General features: G+C 30.9%; 1 protein-coding gene across 3 annotated transcripts in view; it reads left to right on the top strand.

Moving 5' to 3' along the window:
* Positions 1-10279: 10279 nt before the first annotated feature.
* Positions 10280-24400, top strand: part of Jhbp16 (Juvenile hormone binding protein 16) — a 42289-nt gene continuing 28168 nt past the window's right edge. Inside the window, exons 1-2 of one of the 3 annotated variants that reach the window (XM_089647167.1) lie at positions 10280-10352; positions 10729-10916. In XM_089647167.1, coding sequence (XP_089503293.1) covers positions 10829-10916 — 88 coding nt within the window. In that variant the 5' untranslated portion in view covers positions 10280-10352; positions 10729-10828. Of the gene's footprint in view, positions 10353-10629; positions 10917-24400 lie in introns of all 3 variants that reach the window. The other 2 variants (XM_089647168.1, XM_089647169.1) reach the window with 2 other exon arrangements.

Below are 24400 nucleotides of genomic sequence, written 5' to 3'. Positions count from 1 at the left end.
AATGACTTTTTATGGCCAGAATTGGATGATATTGATCTGGACAACGTTTTCTTTCAACAAAACGGCGCTACGTGCCACCCAAGCAACGAAACCATTGATCTTTTACGATTGAATATCAAAATAACACCTCTTATTGGAAAACCCTGTATATAGTATATTTGCGGCATGTTCCAGAATGGAAGATACACTTAGGGCGTAAGACCATTCAGAATTGAACGTTGCGCGTTGTTTGAAATGGCTTTGGTTGTGTTTTCGTGATCAGATCTTAATACTCAGGTATTACCCCACCATATTCTCGCTGGATTCAGACTATTGGAATGGGAGGAGTTGGAACCAAGTTATAAAAATACAACTCTACCAAATACAACGAAGTTATGAAGAAATTGTTTCTAAACTTGATAGTGTAAAATAATAAATTAAAAATTCCTAAAAAAATAAGGTCGCATTGGTCGAGTTGTTAGAGGCGTAGTCCCGGTAAGACAGAAATTCTGGGTTCGATTCCCACTTGAGACTGTAACCTTTTGATTTTTCTGTGTCTTTTTTCTGTTTCATGTTTCGATTTATTAGTATTGTCTTCTTCATTAATACAATAATACAACATTTGGATAAACTGAACCATTAAAAAGACTATCATCTTGAAACGGAAACGGATCGTAGAAACAAATTTACAGAAAGACGAAATGCAAAACGGTCGATTTAAAACAGAACCTCGGTACGCACAGTCAACAAACAACATTTTAATATAATAAAGACAAGGCTAATTGACCAGATTGATAAAACAGCAAGTTGTTTGGTAAACCATACTGGTTTACTGTTGTCATAACCAGACTACTAGATTACTGCTACAAATTTCATCATATTACTTGTTTCGCAAAATGACCGACAAATAAAAATTGGATTATTAAGGCCAATTGGATTCTTGGGGCAATATCTGTGATAATAAACAGATCTTGGAATTTTATTAATGTTCCACTGATGGTAAAAATTCGTAAAAAAAAACACTTTGAAAATACAACAAGTGGTGATTGTTGCAGTATGCATAATTTTTACATCAATTTACATTTTCATATATTTATTTTATTTATGAAATACGTGGTTTTTTGATAGACATTTACAAGGCTTTGATACATTGAATCAGCATACTAGGCAACTGCCTGTTTCATGGTGACCAATATATTTGAATAAAATATAAAATAAGATTTTGGGCCTAACTAATAAACGTGTTTCAAACCCTACACAACTAAAAACCAACATTTAAGAACAATATTGCATACTTCAATCCATTGTCTCGAATGTGTCGTCTGTACAATTCTATTGAATGTAACTACATAGATACTCGTATATACACAAATAGTCTCGCTTATTTAAAAAAGCAAATTAGAAAAAGATTGTTTGTTTGTTTTTTTATTTACTCTATTTGTTTTCTGTTTTTTCTGTATGTTTTGTTTTTGGTTTCTCTTTTTTGCCTTTGTTCATGTTTTGCTGTTTATATTTTTTGTTAATACATAGTGTATAATGATACTTAACCTGTACATGATGTGAACATTTTTAAGTAGACTGTTGACATCTACGCTTTTTGCAGCGCTTATCTTATGACATTTTCATGTTAATAGTCTGTAAATGTTCCTAAACAATAAAAAATACTTAGAGTAAATGGTTGTTGCTCAGCTGCAAAAAATCTAACACATGCCCATTATTAAGGGGATGAAAATGTAAACATTATAATATTATCATATTTTTCTGAATTCTCGTGTGAAATGTATTCTTTTCTACTAGATATAAAATATATATTATGCATTAGGATGGAGTGAATAATTTTACATTTAGAAATTCAAAATCCCTTACATGTTCATTCGTTGACCCTATACCATATGAGAAAAGCACAACAGTTTATTGAAGTGCTATGACATATTCAGGTAGTGCGTTTTTTTTTAAATGTCTGCTCAGAAGATTATCATTTCTGAGCACAAACTGCCTATGTATGTATAATGTTTTAGTTTTAATGTTTTTGTTTTGTCCTGTCCTGCTGTTATTGTTATTCTTAGTTTTGTCATCACTTTGTATAAACAGTATATTTAGTGTTTTAATATTAGATCTGTATTGGGTAAGGCACACTGTAGGAATAATTTTAAGAACATGACCACTAATACTAAATTAACGTTTTTAAGATTGTTATAGTAAAGGGAACTTGAAGTGAAATGACACTAAATTGCGTTATATAAATGGTAAGTTATAATAATTATTATTTTCTATTTTAGAAGCCAGACAATTGATAAAATTACATTTTTAACCAAAACTTATATTTATTTTCAAAATTTGTACTGATTTGACGGGAACAAGACTATCCATCGACGTATGAGACAGAAAGCAAACAAAAATGGTTTCACGTTTTTTACCTCCAATTAGCCCAACGCTCTGACGCCGAACGACCGTAAACTGCTGCAACCGATCTCCACGCACTGCTACTCACGTGAAAATAGTGGATAATGTTTTGACGAGACTTTAGTACGCAATAAATGTAGGTACTAACAAGTAAATACCACGGCTAGTAACAATAAAATTATTTCATTACTCTTTCATCATTTTTGAATTAATTCTATAAGTAAGATTTTTTTTCCCGCTATTGTTTTGTTTCGTCGCTACGCTGCTAAAAAATTAATGAGCCGGAGCTAGGGGATTCAGGTTAACATAAACACATATGCCTATATTTTTAATTCTAGTAATTTATTAAAAATAGGCAATGTGATATCACGTTACATCTAGACATGTTATTGTCTCAAAAAATTTGAACAAAATGTGGTTAGTAACAAATACAGATGCATTTCTAGTAAAATCTTAATTCGAACGTTGTTCAAATACAACAAAGATAGACATTCAAATGATATGTATGTTTGAACGATGTAGATACGCGACCGGGATGAGTTTATGTATTTAAAAGTTGCGTCAAATAGTACATTTTACTTCACACGTGTGAATGAGATGATCCTGCGGGTGACCGGATAAATCATCACAATGATAATTCATCACATCTTTAAAAAGTTATATAAAGTCATGGAAAGTGATAAAACCAAAACTTTATTAACTGGGTTAAGTAGGTTAGGTTAGGTTTAAAAAAATATTTTCATCGTTTCTAATGATTTTATATCACTTTTTAAAAGCGTGTTGAATTTTCACTGTGTTGAGTTATCATGGAACCGTTCTGTTTATAAATTCATTTTGATTGGAGTGATGCATTTCTCAATATAGAAAAGGATTTTCTGTCTGCTATATCGAAGCAACGCGTGGACATTTATTTTGTTTACCAACTCCAGCAAAACAACTTTTGAGTTAATATTTTTGTAAAGGAGCATCTGATCAGCGACAAGTTGAGTAGTTTCGTGATTCGAAAACGTTTCTCGATTTCGTCGCAAGAGTTGTATATGTTGAATGATTTAAAACTCTTTCTAACCTGTTAGTATAAAAAATGTAGCGCGGATTCCAAACCTGTGAACATTTTGAGTGCATGTATATACATCTCTCTTATGTCTAATAATTTTGTTTCCTTAAATAAGGTTGTCGATGGATACATAAAAGGTTTTTTTTTATTCATCACACTTATTACAGTTCTAATCGAAAGAACGACATTTACCGTATCTTTCGCATGCAACTTTTGAGATCTCCACAACGTGTCTATATTCTGCAATATCATTGCAAATAGATTATTGTTACGGAATGCGTGAATCACAACAAATCAGTTTTACTGTTGCAAAAAATGGAACAAAATAATTAATTGCACTTAAAAACAATGTCGCCACAGAGTTACGCACTCGTACAAATGCATTATGAATTATTGCGAACGAGTTAATTATTTAATATACAGGGTGTAATATACAAATAAATATAAAGTGCACTTACTTAAAAAAAAAAAGAATTAACACAAAAAAAAAACAATCCCAAGAAATGAATATATTTAAATTAGAAAATTATACAAAGTGAACTTATGCACACGAACACAACATTTATTAAAATTTCACAAGTACAATGTAATGAAATGGGTTTTTGCTCTAAAATCTAAACTAGTGAATTGAAGTCCCTGACTTTTGTTTCGTTAGAATATTTTAGTAACGGGGGGAGGGAAAATTATTAATTATTTTTTTTTATTATTACTACATTATTACGGTCAGATGCCGCTAGTATCCTGTTTTATTTTCAAATTTTGCATTCAAAATTTTCAGGGATGGTTTTTTCAGTTGTGGAAAACTTATGAAAAATCAAATAATTTGGAAAATCCAAGCTATCACAATACGAAGGCAAAGAGGTATACACATTTACAATTTCCTCCCCGATTGCCTCAAAACAAAGAATCGAATAAATACATTTAAAATGAAAACTGTTCAATAAGTGAAAAAATGTATAATCTACTTTAATGAAGAATAATTTTAAGGTAAGATATTACGAAATATTATTATTGTTTTTTCTTTTTATTACACAATTTCGAATTGCATAGTTAGTTAGAAAGCGAAATATTTATAATTTTTTTAAGTATCTATAATGAATAAAAAAAACTTTGTAAACACAAAAATATTTCTCGGTAGACGAATTATTTAAAGCAAAAAATTCAACCCTTTAACCTGAAAATTGCCTTAAAATTTTTGAATTTTGAAAAGAGTTTTTCGTCTTTTTACTTTTACCTAAAGTTTTACACATTATGCTAATATGAAAACAGAGATTAAAAAGCAGTTCGTGAATAATTATTGCCACCCGGGTTAAATCATGTGAGGTGTATTCAGGATGCGCCTACCCATGAGCTGCGTAGCGGGCCAGATCAGAAGAAGCTGGTTTGGGAGAGCCTTGTTCCGCAGATCTGAACTGATCTGCACTGATTCTTAGATTCCTACACACCCTTGATACCTTTTTCTTTACCAGAACTTCCTCTCGTTCCCTTTCTTGCAAAGAAACTCCAACAGCATCCCCAAAGATGACACAGGCACTGGAGAAAATTTTTTTTTTAGGTACTCCTGTATGGGATTGATGTAAAAAAATCTTAAATTATCATTAAACAGGCAAATTTTTCGTCGTAAAAAGAACACATGTATAAAACTAAATTTACAATTTTAAATATTTTATTAAATATATAAAAAAATACATCTGTACCCTGTACGCCACTGTTGAAGTGATTAGCATGATGAGAAATTATGAAAATATTTATTAGTAGAGATTTAACTTTCTTACACTACAAATGTAATGTCCAATGTCATATTTCTTGTGTTAATACCAGTAGCAGCTTGTTACTTTTGGATGTACTGGAGTGCTTATATTAAAAAAAATCATTTTTGATGTTGTTGTCTTCTGTTTTTTTTTTCGAAAATTCGATTTTTTGTATGAAGGTTTTCGGGAAATCCGTGCGGCCAAACTGAAATTTCCTGAAAATCGAATAATCAAAAAAAATTTTTTTTTGGACTGAACAATATCAATAATGACGAATTTTTCAAACTTAACACTCTATCGCACTCAAACGTCACGATCTGCCACTGTTTAAAAATGAAATTCTCAATTGTGTTTGACTCGGATAAATCAATAAATAATTATTGTAGTTTTAGATCTCCAAGCTAAGTGATGCCATTTCAAAATAGTTAACCTTTATCGCATTTGTAGGTTAAAAATATTTAGTTCAGAGGCGTAGCATCTGACCGGACAACTTGGGCAGCTGTCTAGGATTTGAATGTGCTTGTGCACAATGCACACCGATATTACATGCATGGAGGCTTGAATAAAACAATGAAAGTCAAGGTTTCGCGCTTAACTTAACGTTGAATTACTTTGTTTGACCAATGTGAACTTAGCTACACCGACACGATTACTTATTGTATATTGGGGTTAACTGAAGTGTACTGCAGAAATATGATGTACTTAAAAGCTATAAGCTTTGTACTTATTCGTACAATAAAGATTTGCAGGATTTTTTAATGTGAAACCGCATAAGAGTCCCAACTGCTTCCAACCTTCTGGACCCAGTGAGACTATGGCATCCCTAATTAGGGAATGCTGTGAGATTGAAGGTAGTGAGGAGAGGAAGGAGACAGGAAATAGGAATGTGGGGAAGTAACTTGTTATTCAGATATGGTCACAATGTTTCAATTCATATCAATTTTCAATCTTACACCAGGGAGATACTGAGAGTATTTTTCACCCTGGAACGTCTGGAATATACTAAATATCATAATATGAATGAATAAATTATGAAAAACACAAATGAATCAAATGAAATTTACTTGCGCACGCCGGAATTTGAACCCGCGACCTGCAGCTAGCTAGTCGAGAATTTTACCCCTCGACCACGGAGGCCATTAAATCTCCACTAAACTAGCAGAAGTCTTTTAGAAAATAATTTACCCATACGTATTATTGACTCGTAGCGATGACCATTTTTCTTTTCGTCTGTCTGTTAATTTGTGTGTTTATTCCGTGTCCAATAAAATTTGAGTTCCTTCTACTCCGCCATAGCACCATAACCATTGCAACTGTTGAGTTAATCAACGTTGGTTTTATTTATGTGATTACCGCACAGAATCCCAATTGCTCCCAACAGCGTGGACCCAGTGAAACTATAGCATTCCCAATTGGGGTGTGTTGTGATGTTGAAGGTAGGGGAAGGAGGGAGTTGAGGAAGAACAGGGTGAGAAAGTACCTGCTATTCAGACCTGGTAATCAATAACGGCCAAAGCCATTTCAAGTAACGCTCCAATTCTGAATGGTGGACTTACACCAAGGCGATACTGAGAGAATATTCCACTCTGAAACATGCCACAAATATATATTGTATTATATATATGAGGCGTGTTGAAACAAAGACAGCAATCTCCACCATTGGTGTAAAATGAGTTAGATATGGCGATGGATAGAGAATCAAAAATACCTACTATCGACTGCTGCAAAGATTTCGGAGCATAAACGACAATATCCCATACATTTTTGAATTTTAATATTTAGTTCCACAACAAACATGGCAATTTCCTTTAGGTTACAAAACAAAAACAGCAGTTTTTGTTTGAGCCAATCAGAAACCCAGAAATATGATATTCAAAATGGCCACCCCATACAAAGTGTGAACAGCTGGTGTGATACATAAGCTCGGTTTTTTTATGTTTTTGTGGTGAAAAAGTGATTTATATTACGGTAAACTTTATTGAAATCAAAGATGGAATGTTTCCCAAGTGAAGTTACACCAGAAATGGCAAGAAAGCGTGCGAAAAAACCATTAATTTTGAAGAGGAATGTTGCCAAAAAACAGAGGTTAGTAATGCAAATAATGTTATTGTAAACATCAAACTTTTGTCCGTTTGGTGAAATGCCCATACATATGTTTTTAGTACCCGTAAAATATTAAGATAAAGTGTAATATTGTGATAAAGAGAATACTGAAATATTTATCTTACGTTTATTATTTGGAACTAACCTATTTAATATACAACATAATTTTTTTTTCAGATATTCGGCGAAACAATTCCTGCTCACTCAACAATTTTTGCTCTTTGTATGACCATTTTTCAATATTATTTTATACTTAATTATTTTTATTTTATACTTAATATTATTTTATACTTGATAAGCTACTCTTGTATTTTTTTAATTTGAAATTAAATTCATTAGAAAATATTTCAGAAATTCCAGAAAATAATAATATTATTTATGATGTCAGGATACTGTTAATTTGCAGAACTCCATTTTAATATTTATTTTTTTTATATTCAATAATATTGTTATTCGGTTTATAACAACAGTTTATTTTAAACAAGTTCTGCTGTGTAATTATTATTACGCGTGACAGCTGTTTCGCCATTTAAAGGCATTATCAAACTGTTTGATAATGCCTTCAGAAACAATAATTACACAGCAGAACTTGTTTAAAATAAACTGTTTTTATAAACCCAATAACAATATGATTGAATATTTATATATTATAAAAAACTATTTTGTTTGTTTTGTGTAATTAATTGTTTTAAGAGTTACATATTAGCGTTAATTTATTTTCTGTTCTGTTCTTATTTTTTGTACCGTTGTTACTTTGCCTAATTTTTTCAAAATATGGAATCTATCGCATTGCACTACCGCTGCATACATTCTGTAAAATTGTCTTTCCAATATGTAAATTGTCTTGTGTTGTAAAATATGTCTTTCCGAATAAATATGTAAAATGATACTTATTACTGATTTCCGTGTTTTACTGTAACCTAAAAAAAATGGCCTTTTCAGTTTGTAACAAAACTAGCAAAATCCACATGTGTTTGGAACAAAACCGGCAGTGTCCAACCTTCCAGAACAAAAGCAGCAATTTCCATCTATTAATTGAAAATAACTCAATAATCTAACAATTAATCGCAATAAAATGTACACAGAGTGTTACTTAAGGAAACATTTACTAACAAAAACTATACTTTATAGTTACGGTATTGGAAAAATACCAAAAAAAACATTTATTGCATTTTACTCAAAATGAAGAGAAGTGGAGATTGCTGTCTTTGTTTCAACACGCCTTATACATAGGATTTATGAGACATTTGAGTTTAATTTTATATCTTTGGGGGTCAGCAAATATCTCACTCCGCCACTGGAATATTTGCTTTTACTTAGCCGGCACAATTTATTTAGCTGTCATTGTTAAAGAGAATGTTGACTTCATTATGAAATCCATACCTAATATCCATAGGCGGTGCATATTATGTAATCGGTGGCACCCATCGCAGGAAGAGTTTTTAATGACATGTAAACACACCTGAACTTCTCTTATTTGCTCTCAAATGGATAACCTGATAACTTAGTGAGTGGGACGATGATACTGACGATGTTTCATTTAAGATTTCTTCAACGGAAGCGTGGTTTTTGTAGGTATTGATAAATTATAAAGTGTGATTTTTTGTCATTTACTTCACACAGGAGGCTCTGAGGAAAATAATCTCCCTTAGGGCTTATGTAATTTATGAGCATATAGTAAGGTCTTTTTTAGAAGAAGAAGGAGTGAACATGGTAATTGAACAGACCGATGTTGCAGGAGGGCGGAAACAGACGAGCTGATGAACTTAAGAACGAGTCGTAGAAGCAACCCGTTCTCGTGTGGCAAATGTTAACAGTGTACACATGTTGGGCGTTTTTCGGTGCCGAAGGGATCAATGACGCTAGTTTCTAGGAGCATATTTCATTGTAATACCGGTAAAACTTACCTGACATCTATGCTCTACAGATTGAAATCCGCTTGTTAAGATAGGAAAATCTATTAAATGGACCTCCTGTTTCTGGCAGAGAAAAGAGTTTTCAAGTATTTTGGGGCTCCAGACCAGAGGTGGCTGCCGAATTCAACATTGTTGTGCACTTGCAATTTGTACAAAGTCAGAAATTGTGTACTATATGCAGTAGTAACTTGACTCTTAGCTTCACTGCAGCCCCCGTTCCCGAGCTGGTCACTTGTAGTTACACCAAGCATATATAGGGTTTTCCAATAAGAGGTGTTATTTTGAATAGCCCGCTATTTCGGTAGATGTGACTACTGAAGCTGTTATTTTTTGACATTTGACAAGTAAAAACTGCGCCATTAATAAAAATGGAACGATACACGCTTCAACAACGCATTAAAATTATTAAAATTCACTTGAGTGAATCAAATGCAAATCATCTTGAGTGATGAGGCCCATTTCCACCTCGGTGGCGGTGGTTTCATCAACAAGCAAAATTGTCGTATCTGGGGCTCGGAAAACCCAAGAGTTATTGTTGAAAATAGAGATGATTAATGATTTCTTATGACAGGAATTGGATGGAATTGATCTGGACAACGTTTACATTCAACAAGACGGCACTACATGCCACACAAGCAACGAAACCATTGATTTTTTACGATTGAATATCAAAATAACACCTCTTATTGGAAAACCCTGTATAATCTATAGGAATATTTCTTTCGTTGAATGAAACTATATTGTCATTTTGATACCTTTTAGACGTAATCAATCATGATTGGCAATTTTAGTTTTAAATATATTATGGTTTATATTGTATGCTAAAAGTTATATTATGTAAAAACCGAAAAGCGTTAATGACACAAATAAATAAATTACACGGCAATAATCTTACTTTTAATTTTACGCATCTCGCTTTTAGATTACGACGCTAAATGCGAACGCAGTCACCACAAAAACAAGTACTCTACCAGATAATTCTTCGTGCATTGGTCTTGCGTTACGTACTACATACTGTTAACCCACCTTATAATATATCTCTCTGTCACAATCAGCTGTAAGACCAGTTGAGAATTGCCGCCATATTGGAACAGAACGCTTTTCAAATCGGTCGTTGCGCGCGCCGGTCAAATCAAATTCAAAATAGTAATATTCCAATTATAAATACACATTTAATAATTTATCTTTGGAAATGAAATATAACCCTTTACATAAAGTACCTACCCAACTAATTTGAAAAAAACTTTTGTTTGTAAATAAAATACTGGTTCAAATATAATTTAAAAATAGAACTTGAGTTTAAAATTTAAAAAAATATTATCTTTATTTTAGTTGTGCTGAGTTAGTTCTCTTGTAGTTTCTTGTTGTTTTAATCAAAAAGACCTCGAGTTTATCCACTCACTTTCTGTATATTGTGTTTAAGGTTATGTTTCAGTAAGTTAAAAAAGATTCCGGCGTATTGTGCAATTAATTACAACATGTTATATATTATATTAAAGTATTTTTGTGCCTTGTGAAACAGTCTCAGTCATTTGATAACTCAATTCAGTGCGTTATAAATTTTCTGTGAATGCTGTTGATTAAAATAACTACGTTTTGAAGTAGTTAAAAAAACATTCAAAATGTTGACTGATATAAGAAAATGTGCGTTTTTTGTATTGCAATTGTGTACTTTAGTTTGTTTTTCTAATGGACAGTGGAATGAAATTCGTAAGTACAAATACATGTTTTTATCTGTGTACATTTAATATTTTTTTTAATACACACGCCTTTTAATTTGAAAAACTAACAGTTGTAATGTTTTATAATGTTTAGTAAAATATGTATAATTATTCAACAAATGAAAGGTTTTCAGTGATAATAATAATATGTTGAAGATTTGTATAGCGCCATTTTTGTAAAAAAATCAATCAAGGGCGCTGTAAAAATATGTAATATATTTCTACGATTATCTTATTACTAACTATAGACTAGAAAAACTACTATCAACTGTTGTCAGCCGTTGGAAGTGCCGACAGTACCTACAAACAAACGCGAATTTCAAATCAATGTTTTTCCAAAATGATGCATCACATTTTGGCGGATAATTTACGAAAGTAATATTAAGTAGAAGATTCTATTTTCCATAATCGTAAATGCAAAAAGGTTGTTATTTATTGGTATTAAGTTGAATCAAAGATTTGTTTTTTATAATGCGTATTGAAAACGATAGTTGTGTAAGTAAAAATTTACAAGTTATGGGAATATGATTATATTTTTCCGTATTAAGATTGCAGAGATTCAAATTGAATGCAAAGTCGATAGAAGTGTAAGGAAGTAGAATGTTTGTCAGTACTCAGTCAGACTCAACTGCTCCTGAAGCCAGTGAAAATATGGCACCCCCGATTGGGGTATATTTTGAGATTGAAGGAAGTTGGAAAAGGAAAGATTTTGGAAATAAGAAAGTGAGTGGGAAATCTCGTCACAAAAAGTGGCTAAAGCTATTTCAAGCCACGATTCGATTTTTAATGATAGTCTTTTACTAGGGAGGTACTGACTACAATTTAAAAACGGAAATAAATAATTTAAAAACTGGCAGTCCCTATACCCAAATTAAAATCTTATTTGAGTAAGTATACCTATTACGTAAGTAGGTACTCACAATTTATTGTTATTGAAAACGTTCGAGGAGTTCCGGGAAATCTACGAATGACGTAGGATTTTTTTTCCTGGTTTTGCAAGGACGAAATTATTAATTGCTTCTATATTATACAATCAGAGTTGTTTATTCAGTTCCGACATGATTTGAAATTTTCACGGCCCAAATTATTATCGTTATTTATTTTGGGGTACTATGCTACTTCATACTGTGGCCTAAATATGGAGGTTTCGCAACACGGCGTAACACCCCGAGAAACTAATCACGATGAATTCAGTTCCGTTGATATTTTCATTTATTACGTCCGATATGAATTAATTTTATTTTAGTAATTTGTACATCGAAGTTTACAAACAATTACTAATTTAATATAAGTTACGTTATAAATTTTCTCCTGATTAATATCGTTCCTACAATACAATTAACAATGATATTTATAATTATTTCAGAAAAAAATCACTTGATATATTTATAATTAATTTATATTATCCATACTACTAAATTTTCATCATGTGTAATAAAAAAAACATTATACTATTATCTTGAAAATACCAATTGGTGTAAATTTTATAGTTTTCGGCAGCGCACTATAATATTGGATTTGTACTCTTTTGATAGAGAGAGAGAGTAGGTAATACCCTAAATAACTATCCTCCTTATATTAGCTTAAATCCTTGACATATTGTTTCAGTATTTTACGTATTCCTGCGTAAATATATAAGTTAACATTAATAATTGACAGAATAATTGGGATTTCTTTAGTTTAAAAGCCCATAAGACAGAAAAATGCATGGGGTCGTCGGAAGACCCACTTGTTTACAGATGTTTTGTTTGGCATCTTGGCCTGTCAAGAGTTAAGATTGTGGTGAAATATCCCCTAGGTAGTATTTACAAAAGTAGTCATACAATGTTTGCAGGTTTCGAAATAATTTTTGTTCTTATTAAGTCCTCCATCACGGAACAAGCAACTTTATCAGCTTACTATGTGATAGTAGGTGATTTCCAAATTATCGTCAGGTTATTTGTAACCCGAAATCTGTCTTTCTTTTGAAATATATATATATATATATATATATATATTTATTTAAATGTTTATTATTGACTTTTTTAAAGTTCGGTGAGGTAACCATTATTTTATACCTATCACACAAGAGTCCCAACTCTCAGGAGTCCCAACTTTTGAAAAAAAAATTTTTACGCCAAGTTCCCAAGTTCCCAAAGTCAGAGGGACTATGACATCCTCAATTTGGTGATTGTTCCGAAGAGAGATGGGAGGGGAAGAATAAGGGGAAATGTTTGAATGCTATACACCTGGCTCTTCAGCTCTGATCATTGGAAAATACCTAGCTAAAGATATTTAAAGTAACACCGATGGTATATTTATGTGAACGCACTATAGAGGTTTTGTTTTGCTAATGCAACACTCCTCACACACCACCACTAAACCAGCCATTAATTCCGATATACACTACATATATAGTAACCTAAAACTTTCAGTAACATACAAAAAAACTTTAGCAAAAGCTCTTAAAGAATATTTTTTTCAGCAGCTTTATGAACCAGTGACACAATCTGTCTTTGGAATTCTTCACTTCTGTATATCTTTCTTAATGTATTTATTAAATATTTTTCAAGATGTATTTTATTAAAATATAATAGAATCACAAATGGGCCACGAACAAACGATTGCTTTCGTTATTATAAACTTTCGTAAAATCTATGATAAGAGATAGTTTGTTTATTGACTAACACCATTTGCATTATTATTTTTATTTATTTAACCCCCAGAGAGCGTTTACTTGCAGGTGGGACAGTTTTGATGACAGACAATTTTGAAACATAAGAAAGAAATAATAAAAATAAAATTACATTAAAAAATACATGCAAAAAGAACAAGAACATAAATTTACAAATACAGCGATTTGTCTGGTTTACAAAAATATAACTTCCATTTAGGAATAGTGTTGAAATAAATCTTTTAAATGATCTACAAAATTCGCAAAGTTAATATTAAATATATCGACATCACCTAAGTATTGGTTTCCCATAGTGTGAAACCGTTGTATTGGGGAGTTATGTGTGTTGCAGTGGAATAGTGTATTTTGTCGTGTTGTTATTGTAGGTATTTTTAAGTTTATGAATTGAAGAAGTTCAAAACAGTAAAATTTAGAGTTTAGAATTTTGAATAAAAAATTTAAGTCGTTTTTATGATAAAGTTTTATTACAAAAAAAAATTAAACGGAATTTTTAGAAAAAAACTGTGATTTTTTTTAAGAATACTAAAATATTATATGGTAATATTCTCATATCGAAAACAGTGTTGGTTTTGGTTTTTAGGTTTTTAACTCTAACTTTCCCGGTACAATGTTTTATGGGAAAAAAGTGGGTCATGACAAAAACGATATTGTAAATTTATTTGCAGATTTCTTCAAGAGTGTATATGTTGAAGACAATGACAACATATTATCTGATAAACCCCAATTTACCGAAAGCTCACTCAACTTGCATAACATCCATGTGGTAGTAGATGATGTTGTGACTTTTATCAAACAGCTGGATACCAGGTCGAATTCGGGGCCAGATATGATTCCCTCAATATTACTTCAAAACTGTATTCATGTTCTAGCTCTTCCTATTACTATAATTTTCAATTTATCCTTATCTACAGGTTGTTTTCCTGAAATTTGGAAAAGTAGCTTTATAACACCTATTTTTAAAAAAGGAGATAAATGTCAAATTGATAATTATAGACCCATATGTATTATGTCATCACTACCTAAACTTTTAGAAAAGATTATATTAAGTAAAATCATGCATCAAATTAAACCAATTATATCAACATTTCATCATGGTTTTATGCCAGACAGATCTACGTCATCTAACTTATTGCTTTACGAAAATTTTATTTCTAATGCACTGTCCAAGGGTCTTCAAGTTGATACAATTTATACTGACTTTAGCAAAGCCTTTGATACTGTTTCTCATCGCATTTTAATGGAAAAATTAGAACACTTGGGAATAAGCGGCAACTTTCTCGAATGGCTTAGAAGTTACTTATCATACAGAAAATTATCTGTAAAAATTACCTCCACAACTTCTTACACTTTTTTTGCCTTAAGTGGGGTCCCCCAAGGTTCCCACCTAGGACCAATTCTTTTCCTACTATTTATTAATGACATTTCACTAATTTTCGATAATATTCACTTTCTTCTATTCGCCGACGATCTAAAGATGTTTAAATCTATCGGTAATTCTTCTGATTGTTTAACTCTACAAATGAACTTAAATAAACTTTATGAATGGTGCATCGTAAACAAATTACATCTTAATATCAACAAATGCCAAACGATCAGTTTCCATAGATCTAAAACCCCTTTATTATTCGACTACTCAATTAACAATGCCAATCTAAAAAGAGTTTTTGAATTCAATGACCTTGGAGTTATCTTTGACTCCAAATTACGCTTCTTGATTCACATTAATAGCATTACCAGTTAAAGATTACAAATGCTTGGATTTATTCTCAGAATCGCTAAAGACTTTAATAACATAAAAACTATAAAATTACTATACACGTCTCTGGTTAGAAGTCAGGTTGAATACAATGCAACCATTTGGTGTCCTCATTTCAACTCTCATGTTTACAAATTGAAAAAATTCAAAATAAATTTTTACGTTTTATTAATTTCAAAATTGGTATTCCTATTATTGAAATCAATTATGTCGATTTACGCAGTAAACTTAACTTATCGAAATTATCTGAAAGGCGAAAAATATTTGATCTTCTTTTATTATATAATTTGTTCATTCAAGGTTAGACTGCCCTGACACTATAAACTTGCTATCTTTACATATACCTCCAAAATATACTAGACGGAATATTTTATTCTACAACAATAACTTCGCTACGAATTCTGTGTTAGAAAGAATACATAGGTTGGGCAATGAACTAAGTGATGTCGCTGACATATTTAATTTAAACTTCAATACATTTAAAGCCAAATTAGTCCACCATTTTTTAAATGTAAATAATGTATGAAAAATCATTATATTTTATTTCGATTTTGTATTGTTTGTTTTATACTGTTGCTAAAAATGAAATTTGTAATTTTTATGTACTTAAAAGCCCGATAGGGCGTCAATAAATAAATAAATAAATAAACCATATATACATTGTGTATGTATGGTGTTTCCTTCTATACATCGACGAATACATTTATATGTATTATATCGATGATTTTGATAAAAGTGCGATGTTTCAAGTAGTTATTTATTTATTATTGCTATTACTTTACGATCATATAGTCCACACAAGTCTGTTTTCTGTTTAAAAATGTATATGTATTTTAGGTGTATAGGTACATTGTTAAAGGTGAGTTGTTCAGGAGTACAATAATAAGTGTAAAGTACTTAACATAATAAGCTGAGTATGAACGATGTAAGCAGTTACAATACAAGTTGTCATAGAGAGTTTAATAATTACATATTTAATAACAAGAGTACAAAATAAGTACTTAAGGTACTATGAAAGTAGTTACAGAACAATGTGTGGTAACTTTGTTGTTATTTATTAAAAAAAAACACGAACAGTTTGTTGTAAAGCATGTTTTTATTAAATTTAGGAAACCTTTTTTAAAGCAGATTGGGTGTTTTACAGAACATAGCTAAATTAACACAGCGATAAAAGGTGCATGTGAAAAAGTATGGAAGATATAATTATTATATCAACAGTTGTACAATGGAGTTTGATAACTGGATTATAGTAAAATAGTGGCGTAGTTAAGTGATGTGGCGCAGACACAAAATTACAAAATGGATTAAAGAACAAATAAGACAATTTTACAAAAATTTCATAATTTAAAATAAAAAATCTACACGTAACACACAAAACCAATATAAAACACACATCACTCACAAACACACAACATATAATATAAATATGCCTCAGCACGAGTAAACCACCCAGTGAGGCCAATATTACTGGATTGTACTATGAAATGTAAAATATTGTATCAAAATAAATAAATATGAAAATAATTTCCTTTTAGTTTAATAATGTTGTTTTTCCCGAAATAAGTTTTATTGAACTCACTGGCAATAATATGTCAGAAATCACAAATTCAAAGTCACTTAAAAAACAAAAAAAAAAAATTTCGCCATCGGAAAAAATTTAAGTAAATACTTGCAGTCATTCATTATATTCAGAGATTGATGTCGATGACTGACGCAATATACTATTTTATTATTTAATGAATGAAAAAAATTCGTAGGTAATACCACTCAACATCAAGTTTTTTGTTTAGATTCAAGGTTATTGAGTATCTATTAGAGATTAATGTAAAAAAGTTGATTCAAATCATGGAAATTTGAATTATGCAATGTAAGTTGGGTTCAAAAACATGAAATAATTCTTTAACATGATTATGGCTGGTTTAAAAATTTAATATTAAAAACTCGCTGTAAGTTGTTGTCAGTTATGCATATTTTTAAATTCCCCTAACCGTCTAGAGTCTGTGAGACTTTGGCATCCTTAATTGGGGTATGTTGTGAGGTTGATTTTAGCGAGAAGGGGAAGGAGATGGTGGAGAGAGGAAGGTGGGGAAGTACCTGGCTATTCAGGTCTGGTCACCAAACACGTTTCAAGCAACGATTCAATTCTGAATGTTGTCGTTGAGTGCTAAAAACAATAAACGATTTCTCTCCGTACACCTACACGGAGAAAAATGAGTATTGCTACTTAATTATGAATCTCTTCAAATTATTGGAAATAGGATAAAAACGGGATTGCAGGCCGTTTCCTGACTTTTAGTAAATTCCTTATAAATCTGAACACGTATTTGTGCACCTGCATTTGCCTTCATAATATATTGAGATTTTTTATGAACACGCGTTATGACATCGTTTATCAGGAAACCTATTAATTCATTCGTTAAGGACCTGTTAAAAACGGGATGAGAGGTCCTTAAAGAATAAATTAATTAATAAAATAAGTTTGCATTTTTAATTTTTCTCCGTGCAACCAAAAATCGCCAAAAGCACAACTTTTTGTCCCGTTAGAATCCTTGGCAAGATGGCAAAATTTGTAGCACATTAAAAAAGCCTCTATTAGCGAATCAGGCTTTCTGTAAATCTGTAAAAACCACGTGCACCGGAGTAAATATTAACATAAACTGCACCTTTGTATTTGAGTAATCGAGAACCAACGACTGAATTAATTATGTCTAGCTGTTATGTGTTCATTGGGAAATCCCATACCGATATATACACAATATTTGTGCAACTTAAGACGTTATTTATTATAGAGGTCAGTTTGTAAATGGTGAAGGAAATAACCATCAGATCAAATAGCAACATAAAAATGTTTATAACAGCAGCAGATTTTGAATTTTTTGATCTGCAAATTCCTCAAAATAACTCACTAACTAATCATCACACCGTTTCTCCGCAGGAGTAAAAAAAGAGAATAGATCGTCACACATCTACGTCCCGGCATACGCTCCTTGCTTAAGTCACTTTCATACATCGTATCATTCATACTCTTCTGGTAATTTTGACTCTTGACATGGTCATGTCTTTCTCGGGCGTCCCCGACTTCGTATACCATGTGCATTCGCATCATATATTCTAATAAGCCTCCGTGGTTCAATCCTCTGTAATCATCCTTCATTCATTGCACAAGCAACAATTTCACTATCGCTGACTTTCAAATTAAGATGATAGGAGCACGAACATTTCAAATATTGTCATTGTTGTTATTCGTAACTCAGAAGGTCTGATAAAGCCCTATGTCAATATGATATTGACAAAATTTTTCATCTTTGATCAGTTAGCGATATTTGCGAGCACGTTCAGAATGTCGGTAGAATAAACCCCCTGGTTTTAGCGCGGCCTCTAAGGTGTCGGATAAGCTCTCAGTAATCACATGTTTTTCGTTATTCAAAATTACTGGCTATTAATGAACTATTATAAGTGAACTAACTAAGCTCTTAGAACTGAAATAAATCGTATAAACTATCGATAGATTTAATTAATTCATCTAAGACCCGGTCAATTGACTCCGTTCCTGCAGAAACAAAAGTTGTTAGTTTATATTGATGTGACTAATGAACTATTATCTCCTTTTAAGTGTCGAAAAGTACAATCGGACGACCAATGTATATTAAAGTTAATATTTCTATTCGACGTTGTAAATTTATTCGTATTTTAATATTTTACGCAGTCGTTCGACGTTTAGACATATCAATTCATAGAGAGTGTTGCCAGTGTATATTGACTATGATTTATTGCGTTATCAACATCGGTCTGGATATCAAAAGCGCTACCGTGCTCGAAAAAAATATATAAAATCATTGCTAGTTACGGCTATCGATCCGATATTCAAAAGTTATCAATTTGACTGTGCTAGAACCCCAGGAATGTTAATCTCTCCCAAGAAATTAGTTGTAAAATTATTGCGAATATGAGTAAAACGACCTTAGAAATCAAACAGTAGTTTCGTCATAGAAAGGAATGAATTGGCCATTCTTTGTTTGGCAAGGTTGTATTAAATTATTATGACTATTTAATGTAAATTAACAAGAAACAATATTACTAAGTATGAGCTAAAAAGGAACAGTGTACAAGTCAGACAAAACACATTATTTCATCATTATGTTTGTTGTTGGGATATATTGTTTTATTTTAAATTACAAAATAAGATGGGCTTTATTATTATAACATATTATTGTTGCACAGGTTGCAAAACCTGTTGTGTAAATTTGCCAGAGAAGCAAAACACATTCATAATACCCTTTTCTGAAAGATTAACATGTCAACGGGAACAGCAAACAAATTTGTAGAAGTAATGTTAAAATGTTCATTGAAAAAGAAGATTATACTTATGAATCTAAAAGAAACATGAAACAAAACAAGACATAGAAAAATAAGAAGATATCTGGGAATCCAACCCAGGATCTCTGTCTTACCGGGATAACGCCTTATAATGATGATACAACAACGCCTTATAATGATGATACAACAATGCCTTATAATGATGATTCAATAATGTCTTATAACGATGACACAAGAACGCCCCATAATGATGATACAACAACACCTTATAATGATTATACAACAACGTCTCATAATGATGATATAATAACGTCTCATAATGATGATATAACAACGCCTTATAATGACGATACAACAACGCCTAATAATGATGACACGACAACGCCTCATAGTGATGATACAACAACTTCTCATAATGATTATACAACAACGCCTCATAAAGATGATACAACAACGCCCTTTAATGACGATACAACAACGCCTTATAATGACGATACAACAACGCCTAATAATGATAACACAACAACGTCTCATAATGATGACACAACAACGCCCTTTAATGATGATACAACAACGCCTTATAATGATGATACAATAACGTCTCATAATGATGATATAACAACGTCTCATAATTATGATACAACAACGCCTTATAATGATGATACAACAACGTCTTATAATGACGATACAACAACGCCTAATAATGATAACACAACAACGTCTCATAATGATGACACAACAACGCCCTATAATGATGATACAAGAAGGCCTTATAATGATGATACAACAACGTCTCATAATGATGATATAACAACGTCTCATAATGATGATATTTTACAACGCCTTATAATGACGATACAACAACGCCTTATAATGATGATACAACAAGGTCTCATAATGATGATGTAACAACGTCTCATAATGATGATATATTACAACGCCTTATAATGACGATACAACAACGCCTTATGATGGATGTAACCTTTAAAACCTGTTAAAATAAATGTTATTCAAATATAAATTTAAATGTCACATTCAAAAATTAAAAAATAACAACGTCACAAATCTATTTTTATTTGGAAGCTTTTACTTTCGTTTTAATAAATTACAACTTCAGTAAAATATCTGATAGCGTTACAATTTTGTTAAAATTTAATTTATAAGAAATTTACTATAAAAATAGAACTTTTTGCAACCATTTTATAATTATCATGCACCCACCGAGTTTTTCTCAATCAATAAATGAATAAGAAATTCACACAGACATTTTTTGTTTTATTGTCATTGTTTTCCCGTTGGATGTTACATAGATAGTTGGATGGTGTTTACTTTTAACCCCTCAGTACTTTCGTTTAGTTTGCAATGTTTCTGTGTATTTCAAATGGGCTATATACGTTTGTTTGAGAAAGTAGATAAAATTATCTTTCCGGTGTATTCATTTAAAATAAACATTAATATTTACGAATAATTCAATTTTAATATTAAACGTGAAAAATGTTATCAAAAACGCTAACCACATTTAATTTAATTTTTTACTCCAATCATATTTCGAAAACACGTTCATTGTGTTTGGGGATTTGGTAAAAAATATGTACCCTCAATTTTATCTCGTTGATATAATAAAAAATAAGATATAATATTTTAAATTAAACCGATTGTTAGAATAGCGGCGCTAAATATAAATTATTATTTATTTTGGTTATTTTCAGAATTTTATATTTGAATTCCAGTAAAAATATTTGAGGTAAACTAGAAAGAATTATTATTTCTCTTTCTATGGTAAAAAAAAAGTATTTCAGCAAGATAGAAAAAAAGATAAAAAGAATTTTATAAAATATGGACGCCCGGTCATATATGACCCTCAAACGCTGGAGGGGTTAAAACAAAAGGTTGCAAATAGTCTCAGACGCAAAGCCCATGAAACTCAATTCACTACCGTACATTGATTACTTGATGCCACACTTATTTACAAAAAAAAATCGTTGAAAGAAAATATTTGTTAATTCTTGTAAACTGAACCAAAACAATGTGTATACAACATGTTACCGACTTATTGTGAAAGTACAATTTGTGGGTGATTTATTATTCTTGAATTACGGAAAAAAGTATAATGATTAGAGAAGTGTGTGAAATATTAGCAAAGCATATGGAAAATGCGTGGTAAAAAGATTCTATTCCTGTCGTAAGCCATCAGCAAATAATTCAACAATTTTATAATACACCATCAATTTTATAGCCTGCCATTAAAAATGAATAACGTTTATTCGTCTTTTATTGCGTAATTTTTGCGAATTATATATTTTTTTGTGTCCACGAAATTGTGACATTGAAGTAGCGATGTCAACAACGGCAAAGTTAACCATATCAAGTTGTACCTTCGTGTTTTTTACTGTTTTCTAAAAAAAATACTTTTATGTAAGAAAATAGCACAAATAATATTATAAATATAACGTAACAGACAGCTTAGGTAGTTTTGTTAGAACAAGGACGTCATAAAATATTTTGTAAGGCTGTTATTTAAGCTTTAAAAAAACTTTGGGTCTATTATTATTCGTTGAAATCCTTATAAATGATTAAGTTGACATTCGCGATAAAAACGATTTCCGTCATATGTACGAGCGTAAACGTTTTTCCAAAATTATGACGTTCCTAATAAATTCTAACAGTTTATTCGCTTATTTTGCAGTCCACTTTTTTGTAGAAATTAAACTACTTTTATTTAAACGAGACAGTCGGGTATTAAATTTAATGAATATGTTTATACCTTTGCAGTTTTTGTGTAAGGTGTATATACTCGTACATACAGGTTAACAACAGAACCTCGAAGCTCGGAAACTTCAGAAACTCGGGTCGATTCGCAAGTTCCCCATTACAACATACATTCCACAAAACTTAAAGTAAAATTACTTTTAGAAAAAGAATTATGCAATATTTTTCTATAAAATTATTTAATTTCCTAAAAAATTACCGACTTTGAACGAAGTATTGAGATATGGATTATGGACACGGGAAGGAATATTATATTTTGCATCTCACTGTACATAAATCATAATTTGTCTCATAAGTAATTTACATCTGAGTGAAGCAAACGTAGAGTTATCACAAACATAAAGTAACAGTACATACAGACACTAAATATTTCAAAAAGAAAGAAAAAATATGATGTGTTGCCAGATTGATAATTTGACAGTATATTGTAACCATAAATAATCATTTATCATTATTCCCAAGAAGAAACAAAGTAGATAATAAAGACACCTAGGGTAACATCCAGTTTTTAGCAGATGGGACTTATATAAAATCTTATTATTTAAGAAAGGACAAGGGAGAAAAAAAATATAAAAAAATCGTCTGGCGATACAAACATCTTATATCTATCTTTTAAAATTTAACTAAGGAATTGGTAGATTTGATATGATTGGGAAGAATATTAAACAAAAGTGGTGCCTGACATAAATAGTTTCTTTGGCCAAAAGCAATTTTATTATGTACTGCGACAAAGTTTAATGTAGAACCAATTCTAGTAGCACGGGTTTGTTTTGTTCTTTCTGCAAATTTGATATTGTAAAAAAAGGACAAAGTATTTGAGTGTTTTTTTTTTTTTAATATATAACTGTTTTATACACATAACGTTACTTTCCTTATAAAGTAGGTTTGATGGATAAATTTTTTTTTTTGTAACTTTAAGGATCAATTGTTGAGTAATAAATTATTTGCTCTACATTGGACTTTACACATGATCCCCAGCATACTATGTTATAATGAAAGTCGAGATTTTTCCAATATATGTCTGAGTTTAAAATAAATGTAAGTGTCCAGATATTCCTTGTTAACGTATCGATATAATAAATATAAGTTTCCTGATATTACTTGTTAACATATCGATAAAGTATATGTAAGTATCCTGATATTCCTTGTTAAAATATCGATATAATAAAGTCTCCTGATATTCCTTGTTAACATATCGATATAATAAAGTTTCCTGATATTTCTTATTAAAATATCGATATAATACATGTTAGTGTCCTTATATTCCTTGTTAACATATCGATATAATAAATGTAAGTGTCCTGATATTCATTGTTTACATATCGATATAATAAATGTAAGTGTCCTGATATTCCCTGTTAACATATCGATATAATAAAGTCTCCTGATATTCCTTGTTAACATATCGATAAAATAAATGTAAGTGTCCAGATATTCCTTGTTAACGTATCGATATAATAAATATAAGTTTCCTGATATTACTTGTTAACATATCGATAAAGTATATGTAAGTATCCTGATATTCCTTGTTAAAATATCGATATAATAAAGTCTCCTGATATTCCTTGTTAACATATCGATATAATAAAGTTTCCTGATATTTCTCATTAAAATATCGATATAATACATGTTAGTGTCCTTATATTCCTTGTTAACATATCGATATAATAAATGTAAGTGTCCTGATATTCATTGTTTACATATCGATATAATAAATGTAAGTGTCCTGATATTCCCTGTTAACATATCGATATAATAAAGTCTCCTAATATTCCTTGTTAACATATCGATAAAATAAATGTAAGTGTCCAGATATTCCTTGTTAACGTATCGATATAATAAATATAAGTTTCCTGATATTACTTGTTAACATATCGATAAAGTAAATGTAAGTATCCTGATATTCCTTGTTAAAATATCGATGTAATAAAGTCTCCTGATATTCCTTGTTAACATA

This window comes from Hesperophylax consimilis, chromosome 26 (genome assembly GCF_061612785.1).
Source record: "Hesperophylax consimilis isolate HC1 chromosome 26, BYU_Hcon_1.0, whole genome shotgun sequence".
NCBI lineage: Eukaryota > Metazoa > Arthropoda > Insecta > Trichoptera > Limnephilidae > Hesperophylax > Hesperophylax consimilis.
The sequence above is the reverse complement of the archived record's forward strand: the minus strand, read 5'-3'. Positions and strand labels throughout refer to the sequence as shown.